The following is a 20,095-nucleotide window of genomic DNA, read 5'->3' on the forward strand; positions in this document are numbered from 1 at the left end:
CCAAGAGCAGACTCAAGTAAGTTGTTTTATTTGAACAGGATGATCTAGATTGAGGTGATGAGACAGTGGCTCTGCCAAAGCCACATTTGATGGAGGTTTTTAATCAAGACAAATTAAAAAGACTACAGAAAGGGCTTTACACATGGAAATATTGGTCAACATTTCTAGTAAGTTACTGAAAAGGCTTATTTTCCTTGTCCCTTTTTTGCACTGCAGTCTACGTAGTGTGCACTGTCCAAACCCAAACACAGGGAGGATTTGGAAGAGACGTTTCTGATGGAAACTTCTGAGGGGCTGCAGCATCACACAGCCCTTGACAATTGACATAACTCTGTCCTAGCAACCCCATTTGAAGCAAAAGTTAAAGTTGGTTAAAAATATTATTAAAAAAAGAGAAAAGTCTTGTTCTGATTCAGCCTGCAAAAAAATTAGCCCAAGAAAACATTAGTGTGGAACACTGAACTGCACAATCCCTTGCCAGTGCAGGTTACTGTCATTTTAACAGAAAACCTGCACTGCCCACGCACATTTACATCCACTCACAGCTAATGAATTCTGTGTACAACTGACACAGCAGCTCAGCAAGAGATTTATGACTAATCCAATTTTACATGTCTTTCTTCAACCTTTTCCTTCAGGAACAAAGCACTGTGAACATTTAAAAATCCAAAATTCCTGGAGCACACAAGCATCCCTGGTGGAGCACGTACCCATTCCTCTTGGGCAGGTAGGCTTCCATGTCAAAGAAGGCATTCTGCCTCTCCTTGATCTGGCTGCTGATCTCCTGAATGAGAGCAAACTCCTCAGAACTCGCTCTTGGCTTGCACCTGCAAGAATACAGAAACAAGATATTCCTGTTCATGTTTTCACCTCCGTTTTATTTGAAGGAAAATAATGTCATAAAATCCAGCCTGTTAAAAAGCTGGCTCTGTGAGCTGACAAGCTTTGCTCCTGTATTTCTGAGGATTTGGCTTATCATAACTTTATTTCATTGCCAGGTTTATGCTGCTGTAGGTTATTGCACCAGTTGGTTTATAAATCAGCTTCTCTTTTCACTAGCTCAGTGACAGGATCGTGTGGGAATACTGTGCTTTTCTGAAGGAACTCCCTCCACCCTGGGAACTCTGTGCATGGTTTCAGGCACTGCCCTTGCAGAGGCTGAAGCTCTTCAGGTATGAAGTAATTCAGGATGTAACAGGACAGAGCTGATGATTTACTGACAAACTGTGGTTTTAGTAATTAATGTTAAGCAGAGAGCAGTGAGCAGCAGAGCCAGCAGCCTGTGGTGTCAGAGGTGCTGTACTCAGGCCTGCACACAAGGAATTCAGCCCTTGGCTCCTGGGATCAGCCAAGCAGCCAGAGACAGTTCTTTATTTACAGGGCTCCCTCTGCCATGCAGTGGTGAACACTCTACTTGGCTGCAATATGGAACAACTTTAGCACTGCAACATAGATTTTCTAGTAAAAGTACTACAAATCCAAGCATTTCAGCCCTTGGGAAGGAGAACTATCCCATCCCTGCCTCCTCCACCCTCCAGGTCTCCTGTTACCGCTGCAGGCTGTGCTTCAGATCCCTCAGTGTCTTCTTCTGCCGGTGTATGGAGCTGCTGCAGGCTGTCTGCAAGCTGGTGACTTCTTCTAGTTTCTGCCTGTAAACTTTGTGTGTTTCCTGCAGGAAAAGAGGAGATGGCTGGTAGGAAGAGCCCTTCTAGGTTATTCATGGCATTTGGTCCTCACCTCCAAGGGAAACAAGGAAGATCCTGGTTTCATGGGATACAACAGGCACCCCTTTAACAAACAAGGAGGGGGAGATGCCAAACCAGTACAGATACAATAGGGCTTAAATGGACACTGATGAAATTCCTGCAAGAGGACAAACATCCTCTACATTCATCTCATTTCCTCTTTAAAGAGCTTTCCCACTCAGGAGCTTCTCACTCCCATCCGACCCTGCAATGAAGCCCCTAATCCTTGAATTCCCTAATCCTCCATTTGATCCTGATCCATGCCCATCAAATGGTGGCTAAATCACAGAGCAGGCACTCCAATTTCACAGCCAGATTAATCTTGGAGAAAATCAATGAGAACCTAACAGAGTGGGGGAGGGAGGGGAAAGACAACACCAGGCATAAATCCATGGCTGGGGGTTTAGGCACCTCCTGGCCATCACTGCCACCCCAACCCTATGGATATTCAAGCAACCTACTGCCCCATATCCTGGTTTAAAGAGCTGAACTGATGTCCCTGCCTGTGGCCTCAGACGCTAACTGGGAGGAACTGCTTTATCACAGCTCATTGGTCCCCTGAAGCCCCCAATTCGTGCTCAGCCATAACTAGGACATGCTCACCAACTGGAAACCCATTGAGAGGAGCCTCTGCTCTCACCCCTCCCTGCACTCAGGGATACCCAGACTCTGTTTTTCCTCCCTCTGCAAGGATTTCACCCCCTTCCCCATGAAGGAGGCCTCAGGAAGGGCTCCTCAAGCACCAAGCAATGATATCTGAGCCAATTTTAAGACCTATAATAAGATGGAAAACAGAGTTTGCAGAGTTAGTGCCAAGAGACAGTGTGGGTTACACGGCTGCTTCACCTACCAGCACACCAACAACCACAGGAAATTCCCACTGCTCTTCCCAGAGCATGAACATGGTGGTGAAAGCACACAAACCAAATCTTTGCTCTTCTCCTTGCTAGGACCCACCTGGTAGCTGTTCTTTATTTACAAGAACAATCCAAACCAGGCTCCAGTGTCTGATTTAAAGACCTTAATAACCAAACTAACCCTGTACAGGCACTGCAGCTCTCATGTTTGAGGCTCACTTTGGTTTTGATGAACACACCTTTACAGCACTAATTCCTGCTCAATGACACCTCGACCAGCAGCTGCCACCCCACCAAAAAGGGTGGCAAAGTGTTTCTACTTTCCTTTTCCAGGTGGGGAAGCTGAGGCAGGGAAAATCACTGCCATTTACTGTGGTTTAGGTCAGACGCCGGCAGGGAGCTTGTCGAGAAGGTGCACACAGCAAACTAGTGACCAACAAAACCACAGCAGCTGGTCTCCCCCAGCATCCAACTCTTGTTTCTGCTAACAGGAGTACAACCTGAACTGAGTTTTAATTAAGAAACAAACTAAATCTGGAAATCACACTTTTTTTTCAAATGCACATTCTGTTTAACAATCTAAAAGAGGCTAAAACAGCCTCCAGAGTGAGAACAGCTTTTGAAACTGGCTTTAGGATTTAAAGCACATGTATAGGTGCAGCACTGATGACAAGCAGGGAAGGAAGGGAAGTTTTCTGGAGGTAAAAGCATCTTGTAGAACAGCTCTTGGCCCCCATTCCGAGGCCCTTCTGTCCCTCAACGCACTTTTGCAAGATGGAAAAACAGCAGTTGAACCCTTCGTATCCCACCAGGGGAGATCAAACTCCGCCAGGAGATGCTGGCGGGACAAGCGCTGCCTGCACTGCTCCTTGCACCACTCCATGGGTGCACAACAGCACCGTGTCCCCTTTTCCCATCCTCGTTCGAGCAGCGGGAACCCGGTGCATCCTCGGAGGGAGCTGAGGCACGGCCGCGGCTCGGTCTGGGCTGTCCCATGCGCTCGCACCCGGGACACGGGCTGTGGGTGGGGGCCGTGCAGGCATGCACATCCTCCGTGCGGACACAGCACCGAGCACGCTTGGCCACCCCGGGCGGGGGCGAGCCCGTCCGCACCTCCGGCTGCACCCGCCGAGCCGCCCCGGGGATGCGGCCGGCGGTGGAGACCCCCGGTCCCGCTCCTGCCGGGCGGGGCGAGCCGGGGGCCGACCCCGCAGCGCGGGGGAAGCCGGGTCCGCGCAGGCGGGGGATGCACCGGGATGCACCGCGCTGCCCCGCAGGGCCCCGCTCACCTGGAGCTGCCGGAACTCCTCCTCCAGCTCCCGCCACTCGCCGCGGCACCGCTCCAGCTGGGCCCGCATGGCGCGGGGCCGCGCCGCTCCCGCTCCCGCGCCCGGCGCGCGCCCGCCGCCCGCACCCCCGCGCCGCCTGCGCCGCTGACGTCACCGCGCGCGGTCATGGGCGCGGCCCCGCCCCCCCACGCCCCCCTCCTGAGGGGAGGAACCCGTCAGGTGAGGGAGCGCTCCGGTCTGTGCTCCCCTCGGCCCGGAGAGCCCCTCCGGTCAAGGCTCCCCTCAGGTGCGGGATCCCCTCCCGTGATGTCCCACTCAGGCCCGTGATCCACTCCTGTGATGATCCCCCTCAGTCCCGGGATCCTCTCCCGTGATGTCCCCCTCAGTCCCGGGATCTCCTCCTGTGATGGTCCCCCTCAGGCCCGGGATCCCCTCCTGTGATGTCCCCCTCAGTCCCGGGATCCCCTCCTGTGATGTCCCCCTCAGGCCCGGGATCCCCTCCTGTTATGTCCCCCTCAGGCCCGGGATCCCCTCCCATGGTGGTCCCCCTCAGGCGGGGCTCCTTCAGGCCTGTGTTCTCCTCAGGTCAAAGCTCCCCTCAGATGGGGAGGGTTTGCTCCGCTGCTGTCACCCGCCCTGCCCGGGTCACCTCCTGGAGACCTCAAACCTCTCCTGAGCTCCCTTGTGTTGTGGCAGCACCGTGGTGTGACATGGAAGCATCTTCCTGCCCTTTAAGGGTAGTTCACCACACATGGAGCTGAGAGTGGAGATAAAATCCTCCACTGCACAGGGCCAGCCCCCTCAGAGAGACCTGGTGGCTGAATCTGAGGCAGCTCAGCCCTGCAGCTGCCTGGACCTTGGTCAGAGGTCCTTGGTATCAGAGAAGATGACAAGAGGATTCTTGATGTCTTTATTTTTACAATAATTACCCAGTCAGCAGCTGGGCTGGCCAGCTGTGAGCTGGGCCTGATGTTCTGGGGCAGGGTGGGAAGAGTTGTAAATGTTGACACCCATCCTGTGAGTTTCTTGTGCAAGGGTAGAAATGGGCAAAGAGGAAGAAAAAAGGAATGGGGAAGGAAGCAATTAAGAAAAAAAAAAAGGTACAAGGGAGAGGAGAGGGGAGGAATGAAGCCAAAGTGAAAACACAAATGCAATGCTGTCTTTTCATTATGTAGGATTTTTTCTCTATGTATGTCTTTTCACTATGTAGGATCCTGTTTCCTTGAATTTCACAGAAACAACCAAAAACGTTGGGTGGAGAGATCATTGTTCTTGCTGTTCCTGGTCCTTCTCTAGGTCCACTGTTTGACTTTTTGTGTGGGTTTTTTTCATACATTTGTGGGTGGAGACCTGAAATGCTGTTGATGACCTTCTGCATTCAGTTTCCAGAGAAACCCTCTCAGAACTTGCAATGGTTTGGGATTTCTGCTGGTTTAAGAACCACCAGCCCCAGGGATGTTGCATTGTCCCTGCTGCTTCTCCAGTGAGGCCATGATTGTCCAGAGATCAAACACACGTTGTGGCAGTCTTGGTAATCCTGAAGTAGAAAAATAAACTAATCAACATAATAAAAATGTCACAGGAATTTGTTATATTAAATTTTTCCTGGATTCTAGCATTTGTCCACGATCCTATGTAACAGGATTTTATGTTACAGGAGGCCTGGATTTTGGATTACAGACTTTAGAAGAAGGAGGATCACATCTCGGATCACATCTCAGATCAGAGCATTAACTCTGCGCTGGATATGTGCCAAAACGTTCCAGTTCACCACAAGGTTGGAATAGTCCCTGCCAGCAAAGTTATTTTTCCTTCCCACATGAAAACATTCCCTCCAGCTTTGCAGTTCTCTGTCAGCTCAGTTTATCACAGAGTTTATTCCCCCTGAGATGTAGCTGCATCTTACCCCTTGCTGTTGAGGTTGGGGTGCTGACACCTTCCTGCAGATCTGGAGGAATCCAGAAAGGAAAAACACTTCAACATTTGTAGGATTGCTTGTGTCAGTTCAGGAAAAGGTGCTTTTAGAAGACATCATAAATTGTCAATCCCTTAAAAGTATTCCTTTTGCTGCTGATCTGTAAGCCTCAAAAGAGCAGAAGGAAACTCTTATCAGGCATGAATATTTGTCCTGGGCTGGAATTCTGCAGGCTGATGACATTCCATTAGGGCTGTGGTTGGTGTTTCACATACAAAGGCAGGAAATGTTGTGCATTTCCCACTCAGAGCCCTGCTGTGCCGGCCCCAGAGCTCTCTCAGAACACCAAGGGATTTATCCCAAACTTCCTACCTCTCCCCTACACCTCTTGACAAGGAAGAATTCTTACACATGTTGTGGCTGTGCATAATGATTACCTCAAAAGATTTCTTTCAACTTTTTAACTAAGCCATGCTAATTAATATTCATCCAAGAAATCTGCATTTTCTTTCAAAAAGAAATCACAAAAACATTTAGTTAAGCACAAACAATGGGAGTGTAGCAGGGCCTTACAGCTGGTTCTGCATTATTTAACTTTGCACCATTACAAAATACTTCAGAATTACCTGTAAGCTCTCCCCACCCCCTGGGAGGCTGTAGCTCTTTGTATAATCTCATTATTTCAATCACATCCTTGTGAACAAAACTAAAGCAAGCTGAGATAACAGTGATCCCCTCAGCCCTGGATGGGGAGCAGGGCTCTGTGCAGCTGATGCTCCGGGCTCCCACACTTTGCCTGTCTTTCACTTGTGGCAACACATGAGGAATGGTGCTTTTCCTCTGAATTTCAATATTTTATGATCATTTTTCAAGGTATCTTGCAAGTTTTAATGGCTGTCTTCTGCTGCCAGAGATCACCTAAGGCCATTGCACAGCAAATTTGCAAACATGAAATCTCTGTTTTGCCTTTACCTTAATTAATCCCCAACTCACCAACCTTTCACTGCCAGAAAACGTATCTAAGAAATTGAGTTAATAAATCAAGTTAAGGATCACAGTGAAATGGTGACTGTTCTCTGGATGTTAGATTTTGTTTGAGTACACATAGTTCTATGTATAGTCACATGTGAGCTCCTTTTCTTCACCCTTCAGACTATTCCTGAATGCAAATTCCATTCATTCTTTCCTCTTAAGATAATTGAGGCTGTTTCCTTTGATGCTTTTCCCCTGTCCTAGAAATGCAGATTCTTTCCAGCACAGCAAATGAGAAAGGACAAAATATAAATGTAGATGAGTCTCTATTCTAACACCAGGTGACAATAAGCCATGATAAATAGAATACTTGGCACATGTTTCAGCTGGAGATTCACACTGCTGATTCATCTTGTATTCATCTGGATTTATCCCTCAATTAAGGAATAAAGTAAGGACTTGAAGTGAGGCATTAGCTCAAGTATGGCCAAATTTATCTTCCTCTAATGATATTAAGAGTCTTGCAAGGCACTCCATGGTGAGTAAATAATTCTCAGCTTTCGGTGACTTCAGAAATTAACACCATAACTTTACTTTAAACCTCTACCTTGTTGCAGGTAGTTAAGCAGAGACCAAGAGCTGTAAATCTACAGCAACAGGAACTCTTGGGGAGAGGGTATCTGGTGTCAGTTTCCAGGACTTCAGCCTTTCAGTTTGCATGACTATCTAGGTGCCTGAACATTCCAGATAACCCAGGGGGTTAACTTTAGGTTGTTTTGATGTAAAACCAACATGGTTTTTATCTTGAGAAAACTGCTCCCAGCAAAAAGGAGGGAAGAATTTTAAACTCTTTCCCACAAGGCTGCCTCTTAAACCAGAGGCAACCAGGTGAAGTTTACACCTCAAACCTTTCACTTCAATCCCTTCTAAATCCTGCTAATGACAATTCTTTAGAGCACAGTGGTGGAGATGCTCCTTCAGCTCACCAACACAGGCTTGGTTGGAGTCCAAGACCCTCCCACCTCTTCCCTGGCTTTTCTTTTGAATATAGCAGCAATAAAACACACATCTGAGCATCCCACTTCCACAGTATGTTGTTGTCACACTCTTCACCTTTAAAGAATTCCAACATATGTTTCCCTAAATGCTTTTTCTCTATTTATTCTACGAAGTTCCCAGAATAAATTTAATTTATTGATTCTGACAGTTTTCAGTTGGTTTGGACATTTCACTTGGGTGATTCCCCAAGAAAACTCAGCTTGAAGCAGCTGTGTCTTTCACTGCAAAAATGATTGGTTTCAGATGTAGAATACCAAGGGCCTTGGGCTATATTTAATTTTTAAAAATAATTTTTTTTTTTAATTCTAGCCTTAAAAGTGATAAAAGCAAAAGTGCATCAGATGTCACAGGCCCTTGCTGCAGAAAGGTGCATCTGGGCATGTTTCCATACACAGACTCCCAATGCTTGGTTTGCTCTTCAGTGTGTCCAGCCTGGAAGTGGAGTTCATTGCAATGAACTGTGTTGGCAGAATAATGGGCTGAATTACTGCATAATTTACATGGACAGATTGAAAAGCTTCCTTTCAGTCTTAATAAAAGTAAGGTTTAATCAACTGTCAGACCACTAAAGCAGCAACAGTACAAGCAGCAGCAGAACTGAAGCCCTGGCACTGCCTGGTGAAGGTTTTGCTGTTGTTCCTTGGTGTCAGTGGCCAGTGCCTGTCAGAGTGAAACAAGAAAAAGAAAGAAAACAGCCAAGAAGGGTATCTGGGGTCAAATTTTGGCTGGCAAAGCTGGAGCAAGGGAAATTGTGTCAAGGAAAACCCAAATTCTCCTCCTAGCACATCATAGCTTGAGTTTTTGACCCTACTTTTCATAGTGGCCTCATTGTTGTGCCTGGAAACAACTGCCCTTGGGAGAGGAAGAGAGTTTGGTTAGGACATTTCTGGGTCAGTTTGAGATTATATCTCACTCTTTGACCGAGTTATATATTCTAGATATATCTAACACCCTTTACAAAAATTTTCCCCACTTCCTACTTACTAAGGGGGTTCCTTCTCTCAAAATGGAATGACATTTTCTAAGTAAAATTTCATTTGAGTGAGTGGAAAGAACTTTCTGATAAAACTCTTTTTAAAAATTTTTAAAAATTTTTTCCTGCTTAAATAAGTCTTTAAGTTCTGCCTCTCCTACATCCCTGGAAATGCTTGCTAGCAGCTGCCATTTTCCCAGTTCATCTAATCTAACACAAGAAATTCCATGTGTGTACTTTCCCTTGGTACAGATCTCCCTCCATCCTTTCCACATGTTGTCTGTGGAGCACCTCTTCCTTCCCTGCACTTCATTTTGCTGCACCTGATTTCCCAGGCAGTGGCATTGTTTCCTTTGGCTCCATGGCCCTTACAGGTACCATGGGAAATGGAATATTTGCTTTTAGACACATTCACACTTGGAATAAATCCATTCTCTGTCCTATCTGAGCGTGGACACAACGTTTAAGGCACATTCAATGCCACAGATAGAGAAGATGGCAATGGAGCACCCGTCAGGGAAGGCTGAGCTGTATCTCTACAGAGGCAGCTGCTTTGTTTCATCGCAAGATTTCCCACCTGCCTCAACATTTTTACCTTACAGCCTGCAGAGTTGTGCACAAAAAATGTGGTAAAGGGATGAGAATCAAATGCATTTGGCTCATGGGAGTCGTACAAGAGCTGTGGTGTGATATTAGAAATGTGCACAGTCAATTACCCATTAGGGAAGATGATTACAGACACCCGTAAGGCCAGAGTGGCAATCCCTGCTCACCATGGCTGTGGAAGAAATGTAATGGATGAGGGAATTAGTGTCAGGTTTATTCAGATTTCTCCTTTAAGACCGCTGATGTGCATTTTCAAGGGCTTTCTCCTGTTTCTCCTGACATTTGCAAGGCTGATTTATTTGTTACTCATCGGTGCTGTAGTCAGTGCTTTCATTTCCAGCCTTCTGTTGCTGGGCGTACGAAAGACCAACCAGAGGTGAAACACTCGCTTCTTATTAGCACTTTATATTCTGCTGGCACGTCCCGACCTCAGGGACGTAGCAGCGCAGCGCTGTGTGTGCCCGGTGGCTCCGGCTCCATCCCCGGCGCTCAGCGAGGGGACCCCCGTGTGATGCCGTGTCCCAGCACGTCTCTGTCCGCCCGGGGCCGCTGCCGTGGCCCTCAGCGCCGGAGTTTGGCACGTTGCTATGGCGACCCCGCCGCCGCAGGCAGCACCGAGCCGCCGCCAGCACAGGTCGGTGTCCCCGGTTCGGCCCTCGGCCTCGGGGGCGGCGGGAGAGCTCTGCAAGCCGAGTTGGGGATGTCCCCGTCGGGCGTTGGCACCGCTGCCCTCCTGCCCGGCTCCCGCTGGGGAGGAGCAGCAGCAGGAGCCCTGAGCATTCCGCTCGCAGACAGCGCCCTGGGGGCCAGGAGGGCAGGGGCTGACTCCGCTCCGCTGGTGGGTGCTGGCAAAGGGACCCCGCTGCAGGCAGTGCCGCCGTGCTGGGTCACGGCAAGGGCTGAGCTCAGCCGGGGCACCCTCGGGTGCATAGGGGTGCGATGCCAGGCAGGGTTCTGCCAACGACAGTCTGCAGCCGGGTGTGTTTCCCTTCTTGCTCTTCATTAAGTTAAGATGTAAGATGTGAAAAAGTAGGTACCCAGCATCGCTCTGAAGTTCCGCAAAGAGCCAGGAAAAAAAAAAAAAAAAAGGGGGGCTTCTAGTAGGGCCGTGCAGACTAAAGCTGCATTTTACCAGAGACCCGACCAAAGTCACAGAACAGCGTCTGGAGGGGGACGCGAGGGTCTGTACGAGCCTCATCCCCAAGAGCCGAGGCAGAGGCACACGGGAGCAGCAGCGTCTCTCCCTCCGCACCGAGAGCTGCAACCGGAACGACTCTGCACCGCCTGCCTCTCGCTGCCAGCCTCCCCGAGCCCTGGGAGTGGGCGGCTAAAAACACCCAGGGAGGCGAATGCCGACTGCGTTATCACTTGCGCAAACCTGGCATCGCTGACGTAAATTCAGAAGGGTATTCAGCAAATAAAGGCGGCTCCCCGCAGCCCGCAATTACCTCGGGTACCCTGCGCGGGCTGTGCCTCGCAGGACACGGCGAGCAGATGGGGCTGCCCCCGCAGCTGGGAATCCTCCCTGGGGTTTGTAAATCCTAAGCTTTGACTTAAAGAAGTGGTGGGATGTGTTGGTGGGAAAGTAATGCTCCCATCTGGCAGGGATAGTGAAGAGACTTCTTGAAACAGGCATGTGCTGCTCAGAGGTTATGGTCAGAGTCAGGGTGGGTACAGATTGTTGTAGCTCAGCTCTTCTGGTTCCCCAGCGAGGGCAGGACAGGCTCAAGCCATCAAAGAGTGGCACAGTGTCCTGAAAAAATCCGGCCCTTGGCAAATATTGGCAAGACCCCCTTCTCCAGGAGCTGCAGCACTCAAAAGTGAGGGAGAAACTCAGCAGTTCTAGTGTATCCTGTATTGGCATTGCTGGAAAAGCATCCTTTGTGGTGGGCTGTGACTCCACCATACCGAGGGACAGATCCTGTCCTCGGTGTTCTCTAACCAAGACTCTGTCTGGACACAGAAGTACTTTCATTTAGCAATGCTATCTTTCCAAATAGCTGTTGACCATTTCCCACAGCTTGAAAATACAGAACTAAGGTTGAACTCTAACACTGTTTTCTTCGTTAGAATGTCTAGCTTTTATTTCCTAGCAAGAATCTAAAGCACCTTTCTTTCCCCCTCTCCTCCCAAGGCCCAGGTTTTCTCCCTGGCAGCCGCAGCAGAGCAGGAACCAGAGCTTTGCCCTGCCGAGAAGGGAGACACACAAAATCATTCGAAATGGCTCAGTCCAGCGGATCAGGACAGAAGGGGGAGCCCAGGAGACAAAATCAGAGAGCATCCCACCCTGCCAGGCTCCAGCCGAGCTCTGGATGTTAACGGCATTCATAGAAACTTGCTTTTGTTTCTACATCCACCTTTTGGCTTCTGTTTATGATTTATAGGAGACCATTCTCACCTCCGAGTCTGCGCTGAATTCCCACTGTGCTGAACAGCAGTTCCATTGGCAGTGCTCAGAAACCACCACTATGCTGCACTCCACCATTGTCCTCTGTATTTATGAGGCAAAATATCTCCTTTTCCCTCCTCTTCCCCCACACTGACCCTTTCCCTCCAGGCCTCCAACGCCCAAATCACCCCCACTGTGCTTTCCATGCTTGCTGTTCCTGCTTTAAACCCAGCTGTGAAGTCACCTCAGAAGTCACCCCCTTGACAGCTTAATGGGCTGGTGAGCATCTGGCCTGCCCTGGGCAAGTCCACAGCCTCCTGGGAGAGGGAAACGTGGTTTCAACCGCTTTTAACAAGGCAGCTGGAGGACTGATATTTTTAGCAGCAAAGGAGTCTGAACTGCATTACTGCATTAACATTTCCTAACAGGCTGGGCTATGCTATGAGCCCATTTTCACATAGTGCTAGTTTATACTTCAGTATCTTTAATTGCCTCCTGTTTGTTCTATCTCTGTGCATGGCTCATAAATACTGTTCTGCCTGTACCTGCCTTAGTACTTTCTAATTTATTGCTGATAATAATTTGTTTTCTTCTCCAGATACCAACAGTATGCCCGTTATAAAGTACCCAAGGGTGAGAGACCCTCTCTTTTATGAATGGGACAGGAAAGCCCAGAAAAGTGGATTAAGACACACAATTTATGCTGTAAATGGGGATCAGTATACTGGAGAATGGCTGGACAACTTGAAACATGGTAAGATAGATAATTTTGAGAAAAAATAGCAACTTAGATGTCCTTACAAATGTTCCTAGGGGCAGGAAGTGGTCAGTGGTTCTATGTGCTCTATATGCTCCTGGAAGAACATTCATTCATGTAGGACTATATGTTCACACACACACACACACACACACACACACACACACACACATATATTTGATATATGTAACACAAAATTGCAGAAACATTTCTAATAGGTAACTTGAAGAGCTTTTGCATGCACTCAGGGGCAACTACCTGAAATATCTCTATTACAGATGTTTGAAAATCCTTTCCAAATAGCAGCAAACTGCAGTCAGCTCCATGTATTGGGATGTGCCCTGGCTGCACAGTCCCTGGAGCTCTCTCAGCTCCTGACTTGGTTCCAGGAATCTTAATTTATTCCCAAGATGTGGCAGGTCCCACAGGGGACAGAGCAGGAGAAGGAGACCCTGTCCAAGCCAGGAGCAGCCAGAGCAGGACAGATTTGTTTACAAGCAGTAAACTGAGGTTTGGAAAGATTTCAGTGCATTCAGCAGAGGCCACACAGGAAGCCCCTGATCAAGATTAACGATGGTTCCAACTTGGGAAGCTAAACTGAATCCCAGACACAAGCCTGACTTTGTGCAGGGAGTGCTGCCCTGCCTGGGGATGGAGCAGGAAGGGCTGTCCTGTGCACCCTTCTCCTAACCATGATGGTCTCCCTGTCATTCCTCTTGTTTGTTAAACAGGTAAAGGCACCCAGATTTGGAAAAGCACAGGAGCTATTTACAGCGGTGACTGGAAGTTTGGGAAGCGGGATGGTTATGGCTCATACAGCATTCTTGACCCAGTGACCAAGGAATACAGGAGGGTGTACACAGGCTGGTGGGAAAACGACCGAAGAGGTGTAAGTGAGATTTTCTGCCAGCAGTGAGGCAGTGGGACCCAAAATACAGGGAAAGAGTTGGGTGCACTTGTTCAAGAAAATTACTTAAAATACTAACTTTTGCAATACTGAGGCTGAATTGAATGATCAAGATTAAAAATCCAAGATTTTTATGGGAGTGCCATCTGCCTGGAGAGGGAGTCATCCCCACCCATCTGCTGGTTACCAGGCTACAGCCCCGAGCTCCCACCAGCTGCCACAGAGTGGTGGTTACTGCTCAGACTTACCTGCATCTTGGCCAAGCACGATGGGAGGTTTCACATCCTGTTTCTTAATCCTCCCCACCCATCCCTTTCATTACTCTTGTCCTAGAACAAGTCAGAGGAACCTGTATTATAAGCACTGCCAGAAAATGCACTTTCTTCTGGGAGTTTTACAGCATAATAGGCAAATAACTTGAGTTCTTTTGGAAATTAAGCCTGTGACATAAATCAGTTTTTCCTAAAAGGAACATAATGAGAAAGTCATCTGGTAGAAGTGACTGCAATGTAATGTGCAAAATCCTTGTAGGAACGTTTTTGGATCTGCCAATGGAAACCTTGTGTTTGTCTTTGTGTCTGCTCTTAAATTAAACTCATCTCCACCAATGCTTTTAATGGGCGTGTGGCTCCATGGCTCCTGTCTCTTGGAGGGAGCTTCCCTTCCTGTTCTTTAAGGTTAGATTTTCCATAACTGAGCTTTGGTGAAAGATGTATAATGACATCCAAATATCACTAGGGTTGGGTTTTCTTCTAAAAAAGTTTCTCCCTTACATCCATGCAGTTTAATAAAATTAATACTCAGAAAAATCAGTTGTTTCCAGCACTGGTTTTATTATTTGTTCAGAGAAAAAAAGAACACTTTATTCCTATGGGAAAATGTGTTAGTGATATAGAAATATTTCTTATTGGTATCACTCCCTGGCATAGCAGGTGTCTCTGGACTTTTCTTAGTGGTAACCATACATGTAAAACAAACAAGGGGTGGAGCTGCCCAGCCTGGGACACGCTGAGCTGGAAATATTGTCATGGTTGAAAGACATGAAATCCCCGTGTTGAGAGAGACATCCTTTAATGCTGCCTATCCCCAGTCAGGTTTATATACTTGTAAAGCCAGCTTTTAGCTAAATATTAGCAGCAATCATGCCAATAATAACACACTGAGATATAAACCCAAGGTTTTGTCAAGTTAATAAAACTGTTTGCCAAAAAACTCTCGTACTACCACATCTCATTTCCTTCAGCACGAGAACAGCCATGGAGCTGGGCTGCCAGAAGTCATGTGTAAGAGTAATAAACAAAGGAATATTCTATCAAAGTGATGTCCCAAAATTGAACACTGACCCCTTTCAATGGAGCAGCTCCTAACCAGCCATCTCTGTGCTGCTGTCCAGGGCCGGGGGATGTTCTTTTACCCCAACGGGGAGCTCTACGAGGGCGAGTGGAGCAATGGTTTGAGGAGCGGCTGGGGAAAGATGCACTACAAGGACGGCTCCACCTACGAGGGACAGTGGCTGTCGGATCAGCACAACGGGCAGGGCCTGCTGCGGCTCCGTAAGTACGGACCACCCTCACCCTGCCCCCTGCAAGCTGTTTGCTGTCGTGCTGCTCTCCGGGTGTCTCTGCCATCCACATTTCTGTGCTACGCTGCAGCCTTGCAGGACTGCAGCCGCTCCGTGTCATCCCTACCTCCTGCTCTGGAGCGGGAGGCAGCACAGGCTGAGCAAGGGCCGGCACTGCACTGCTCAAGCCCATAAGCCCACACGCATGAAAGCTTACTTTTGCTGTGATTTACATTTAAATGACTGGGTTGGTTCGGGTTAGAGATAATATACTGTTGGGTCAGAGAAGAGCAAATCTCTCTTTTCAAGACAGGCACTTTGCCAGACAGGCTGTCTAGCTCTGAATACCAAAGAAGAGTTCAGTTTCCAGCACAGGGAAAAAAAAAAAAAAACCAAAAAACCAAAAAAAAACCACAACAACATAGTTTTCTTTTTGAGTTCACTCCATCCCCTCTGTCTACTTCTGACAGTGGCTTGTGAACACAGAGGTTTCATTAGTACACAATCCTTTTCCATAAATAACACCAAGCACATCATGGATTGGGAATGTTAGGGCCAATCTCAGCATAAATACAGAAATCTAATTTTTTCCCCTTTATTTTCCTTGGAGTTTAACACATTTTCCCCCAAAGCCAATAATCCCAAGAATCTCTGCAATACCAGGCATGGCATTCCAAGAACATCTGAATAAATATTATCTCTATATTGTTATTCATCTATTCTATCTTTTTTTTGCTTGAAAGTGATCTCAAGGCTAGTAATTAGCTAAGCAAAGCAGCTGGGAGGAATGAGCCTGACCTTCTCTGCACACCACATGCATGACTGTGCTCTCTCTGCTGACTGTAAAGTCACTTTGGACCGATGGCTCATCTGGATGAAATCAGCACCTGCTTCCAGGGGGAATCTTGCACTGATCTGCTGTGCTCCTGTCAAAGGCCCTGTTAGTTATAAACTAACAGCCCCTGCAGGCTGAGCTGTGGCTGATACACCATTTCAGAGCCCAGTTGCCTCCAGCCTAGCTTGCAACTGATTGTTAGCTGGATTCCTTTTGGTTAAAATTAGCCAGAGCAATTATTTCATACCCACAAGCTTAATGCATTCAGCTCAGCTGCTGGAAGTGCGCCCACGTGCCGGCAGCTTTGCCATGTGAAAGAAAAGGAGTTCTTCAGTGGAGGTCACGATGAGCTGCAGCTCAAGATTAAATTGCTTGTAGTGGCAGCATGCCCAGTGAGGGTGAGCTTGGCTGAGAGCACTGCACTGATCTGCTGCCTCTGCTACATCCATTCCCCAACAGCTTTGTACCAGAGCACTTCACATCCACAGGGATCACGGTTGTGAGCAACACAGCCTCAGGTGCTCTGGGAGGAGAGCAGATGGGACCAGCCAGGCACCACAGCGCAGTCAGGGTGTTCATTGCCCCCTCCTTGCAGCCAGGACTGTGGTTTTGGTTGTTTCTCACTTGTTGGTGGCTGGAGTGCAGAAGCTGAGCTGCTCCCAGCTGTGGACAAGGCAGCTTGGTGTTGCAGATAAGCACAAAACCAGATCAAAGTTGCAGATAAGCATCACCACAGCTCCAGCCTGTAAACCAGATCCTGCCTGAGCAGCCCAGCAGCCACATTGCCCGGAAGCCTTTTTGGTTTTCCCCTCTTCCCTTACAGTATCCTGGCAGGCTCCAGCTATCTCTGCAGCACTGTGTGCGGTGCCCTGGTATTTCAGCCAATTCTTGTGATGAAGGGTGGCAGAGTTCAGCTGAGACTCAAAGGTATTTCCACTAACATGATCAGAAATCCCCACGAGTTTGGGCTTAGAAACACTGTATGTAGGAAAAGGAGTGAGCAGAGCACTCTCCTAGTGACAGCAGGGTGGTCTGGATCTATCCCAGCCCCAGCATCACCAGGGGTATGATGCCCTTTCTCAACCAGCATCCATGGAAGAGGCTGCTCTCTTCCCCTTGTAGCTCTGCTTTCCCTGTTAGTGATGGATGGGTGGATTCCTGGAGAGCAGCAGAGAGCCAAAAAAAAGCCTCTTTCAACTTGCAGAAAAATGCCAAGAGAAGCAGTACAGCTGGAAAAACAGCCTGTAAGTGACTGCCAGAACTGTTCAGACTCTTGCAGCAATTCTCACCCCGTAATTCATTGAGGAAAAACTTAACTAAAAGTATTCTTTGAAATCAAGATTATTTTGACTGGACAGCAATCAGTGCTCTGTTACTTGCCCAGACAAGCAAACCTCTTCAAGCCAGAGATCCTGTGTGATTTGTTGCAGTGACAAATCTGAAACTTGTATCCTGTAATTTTTCATGTTGACCAATCCCTTACCTTGAGCACACTGGCTCCTTGTGTCAGCAGAAAATGAGTATCACTGTGAGAACAAAGCAGATGAGCAGAGTCCTGCTTCCAAGTGAGCAAGTGTGGGCTCCTTCTGCAGCATTTTCTCCCTCTGCGGCACAGCAAATGGAGCACTGCAAAATCAAAATGACGCAGAATACCACAGCCACCTTGAAATTACTAAGAGGAGCCAAACACATGATCTCCTCTGCTGGTTTGCTCTGTTGATTTTCATGTGCAACCCCTTAACACAATGGTGCAAATTTCAAGGTCTGTTCATGTATTTACATTGCAGCAAATGGAAATCGGTATGAAGGAGGTTGGAAAGATGGCAAGAAGCATGGCCCAGGGAAATACTTCTACCCAGATAAGGGACAGCTGTTAGAAGGCATCTGGGTAGCAGATATACCAAAGTGTGGAGTTCTGGTTGACTTTGGCAGAGACAACGCTCCAGACCCTACTCAGTTTCCGCTCCCAGAGGTAATTGCTTGGAAATTTTGGTATTTGTATTCATCAAGTGCTCGGGTCAGCTCTCCAGGTAGCATTTCACTTCTCAAGAGATTTCCCCCATGGGGTGTGTGCTCAGAGTCTTTTGGCCAGCAGCGTCCTAAATGGCCCCATAGGGACTAACAGCTCATGCAGCCTCTGCCGGAGCCTCCCAATTGCCTACATCTGAAAAAATGCAGTTCTCATGCACCAGAACTGCTCAGAGACCTGATGCAGCACAAAGGAAATGGGGACAATAGAGGCACAGACAATAGTGGGATTTGTGTCAAGAACAAATTATTTCACCAAGCCCAGCTGCTGAGGCTGAACAGATTCTGCAGGAACCTGAGCAGCTGCAGGGCCAACAGCAGCTCTCTCCCTCAAGTCAGGGGCTCACCACTGTGCCCAGCAGCCCCAGGGGTGTGTGCAGGTTCCCACCTGGGCCCAAGCGGGGGAGATGGTGTCCTAGAGCCCACATCCTCTGCTCCTCTTTTCCCTTGATTAACACACACAACAGAGGAAGAGCCAGGCCCTATCCCCATCCCAAAGATTTGCTAAGACACAAAGACACACTGGGCCATCAGCCTGGCACCCACTGGGTCCTTGCACATCACTTTGGTGGACGGGAGAGTCTGTCCCAAGCTCTGCTCCCTTGGAGGAAGAGGAAATGGGAATCAGCAGTGAACAGATGTGACTGCAAGTGAGAGCTGGCCCTAAGAGTCTCAGCTTGAACCCTCATTTGTGAAACAAAATGGTCTGTGCAGGATGGGCTGGGGCAGCTCCCCTTTGGTAAGAGCCAAGCAGAACCACCCTGGATAATCACAGCTCACCACTCTGCTCCAGTAGCACAGGGAATAGCACGGCCCCGTGGCAGGTAAAGCCACCCACCTTCCTGTGGGTCACGGCTGTTCAATGTGACACCAGGCACATGCAGCCTTCCAAATCTCACAGCTGTTACATCTTCATTGCCCCAATCTTTTCAAATCTGTTTTCTATAGCCAAAGGCCCTTTGAGCATAGTTTTGAGCCAGTTAATCCTGTAAGTACCAAGCACACCCACAGCAGTGCAGAATAATAAACCCCAAATACCCATCAGAGAAAAACAATCTCTATTTTGCAAAAAGAGTGAAAGGAGCAGCACTTCTGTGGCTAAAAATATTTACTATATGTGGTTTGTCAAAGGTCACTGAGAAGAGCCTCAACAATCCAACAGCCTGGGATGAACTACTGGTACACTAAGGCAGGATGTGCAAGTCTGGCTGTTTATTTAACTTGCTGAAGACCAAGTGATGATCCAGTTCTCTTCTGCTCTATAAGCAAAAACAAAGCGTCAACTTTCACTGCTGTTATTGTGCTTTCAATAGGTTGATCTCTATTTGTTGATCTCAGAATATGAAGTAATAGCTAAAAGGAGAAAAACTGCATTCAGGTTTTCATAAACTTTTGTCACCACCACCCCCGTTATTAAAATTATAGGTGAGGCCTAACAGGCTACAAATCAAAGCCACTTTTGCCCAAGAGTGTGTTTTGTTAAAGTCACTCACACAGAGCTATTTCAAGGAGATAAAGTGATGTTCAGCACACTAATAAAATTAGGGGAGTGTAGTTGTTTCTAAATAATTGAAAGGCTGCAATATGAGCTGAAGTCCTGATACGTGGGAGACTCTCCAATAATGCTCAAGAAATTAAGATCTATAAAACCTTAAGCTTCTTCAATTACACTGCATAACTGATTTGTATTCTTTTTATTTAGATTGAACTACATGATCCAGCTGGTGTTTTAGCAGAGGCCCGGGCAACGTTTGATGACAGCCATAATTAATAACCAGATATTGAAGAAAAAAAATAATTTAAGAACACGATCCTGGGTTACTTATTCCTTTGAGTGTCAAACCCACACCGTGGCTTTCGTGTTGTGGTCAGCCTCACCCCTCCCTCAAGGCTGTTCAGGTATGCTTCCCTCTGCAGGTGGCTTTGCTCAGTAGCCTCCTCTCACCCCCATTATTTTGGAAAAGAAAGGAAAAATAATTAATGGGAAAAAACCCAAAAGACAAGCACCAAAACACTGTAAGACAGGTAGAGTGTAAGACAGCTCCTCTTATTCCTCCTGCTAGGAAATCACACTCCTGGTGGTTTCAAGGCCTTTGCTTCAGAGGAGGGTTTCTAATATGTTTTAAAAGCATATAGAAAAGTACAATCAAGTAATTGTGTTCTCCACTCCCCACAAACATAGCACAACACATACCTGTGACC

General features: G+C 47.8%; 2 protein-coding genes across 3 annotated transcripts; one reads left to right on the top strand and one right to left on the bottom strand.

Moving 5' to 3' along the window:
* TMEM120B (transmembrane protein 120B) lies at window positions 1-3,982 on the bottom strand (the record flags this gene model as incomplete). The annotated part of the gene is given in 3 exon segments (NM_001245453.1): window positions 1-827; window positions 1,551-1,669; window positions 3,892-3,982. Coding segments are annotated over 3 exon segments (357 nt in total). The 3' UTR covers window positions 1-658.
* Window positions 3,983-4,094: 112 nt separating this feature from the next.
* Window positions 4,095-19,704, top strand: MORN3 (MORN repeat containing 3). 2 transcript variants are annotated; one of them, XM_030285356.4, is made up of 7 exons: window positions 4,095-4,177; window positions 5,549-5,668; window positions 12,404-12,559; window positions 13,294-13,451; window positions 14,863-15,022; window positions 17,653-17,837; window positions 19,596-19,704. In XM_030285356.4, exons 3-7 carry the CDS (start codon window positions 12,415-12,417, stop codon window positions 19,662-19,664), a joined length of 717 nt encoding a protein of 238 aa, XP_030141216.1. In that variant the 5' UTR covers window positions 4,095-4,177; window positions 5,549-5,668; window positions 12,404-12,414; the 3' UTR covers window positions 19,665-19,704. The 2 variants fall into 2 exon arrangements, with proteins under 2 accessions (XP_030141216.1, XP_030141218.1); XM_030285358.4 differs by lacking the exons at window positions 4,095-4,177; window positions 5,549-5,668 and adding an exon at window positions 9,917-10,050.
* Window positions 19,705-20,095: the final 391 nt, after the last annotated feature.

Source organism: Taeniopygia guttata, chromosome 15, assembly GCF_048771995.1.
Source record: "Taeniopygia guttata chromosome 15, bTaeGut7.mat, whole genome shotgun sequence".
NCBI lineage: Eukaryota > Metazoa > Chordata > Aves > Passeriformes > Estrildidae > Taeniopygia > Taeniopygia guttata.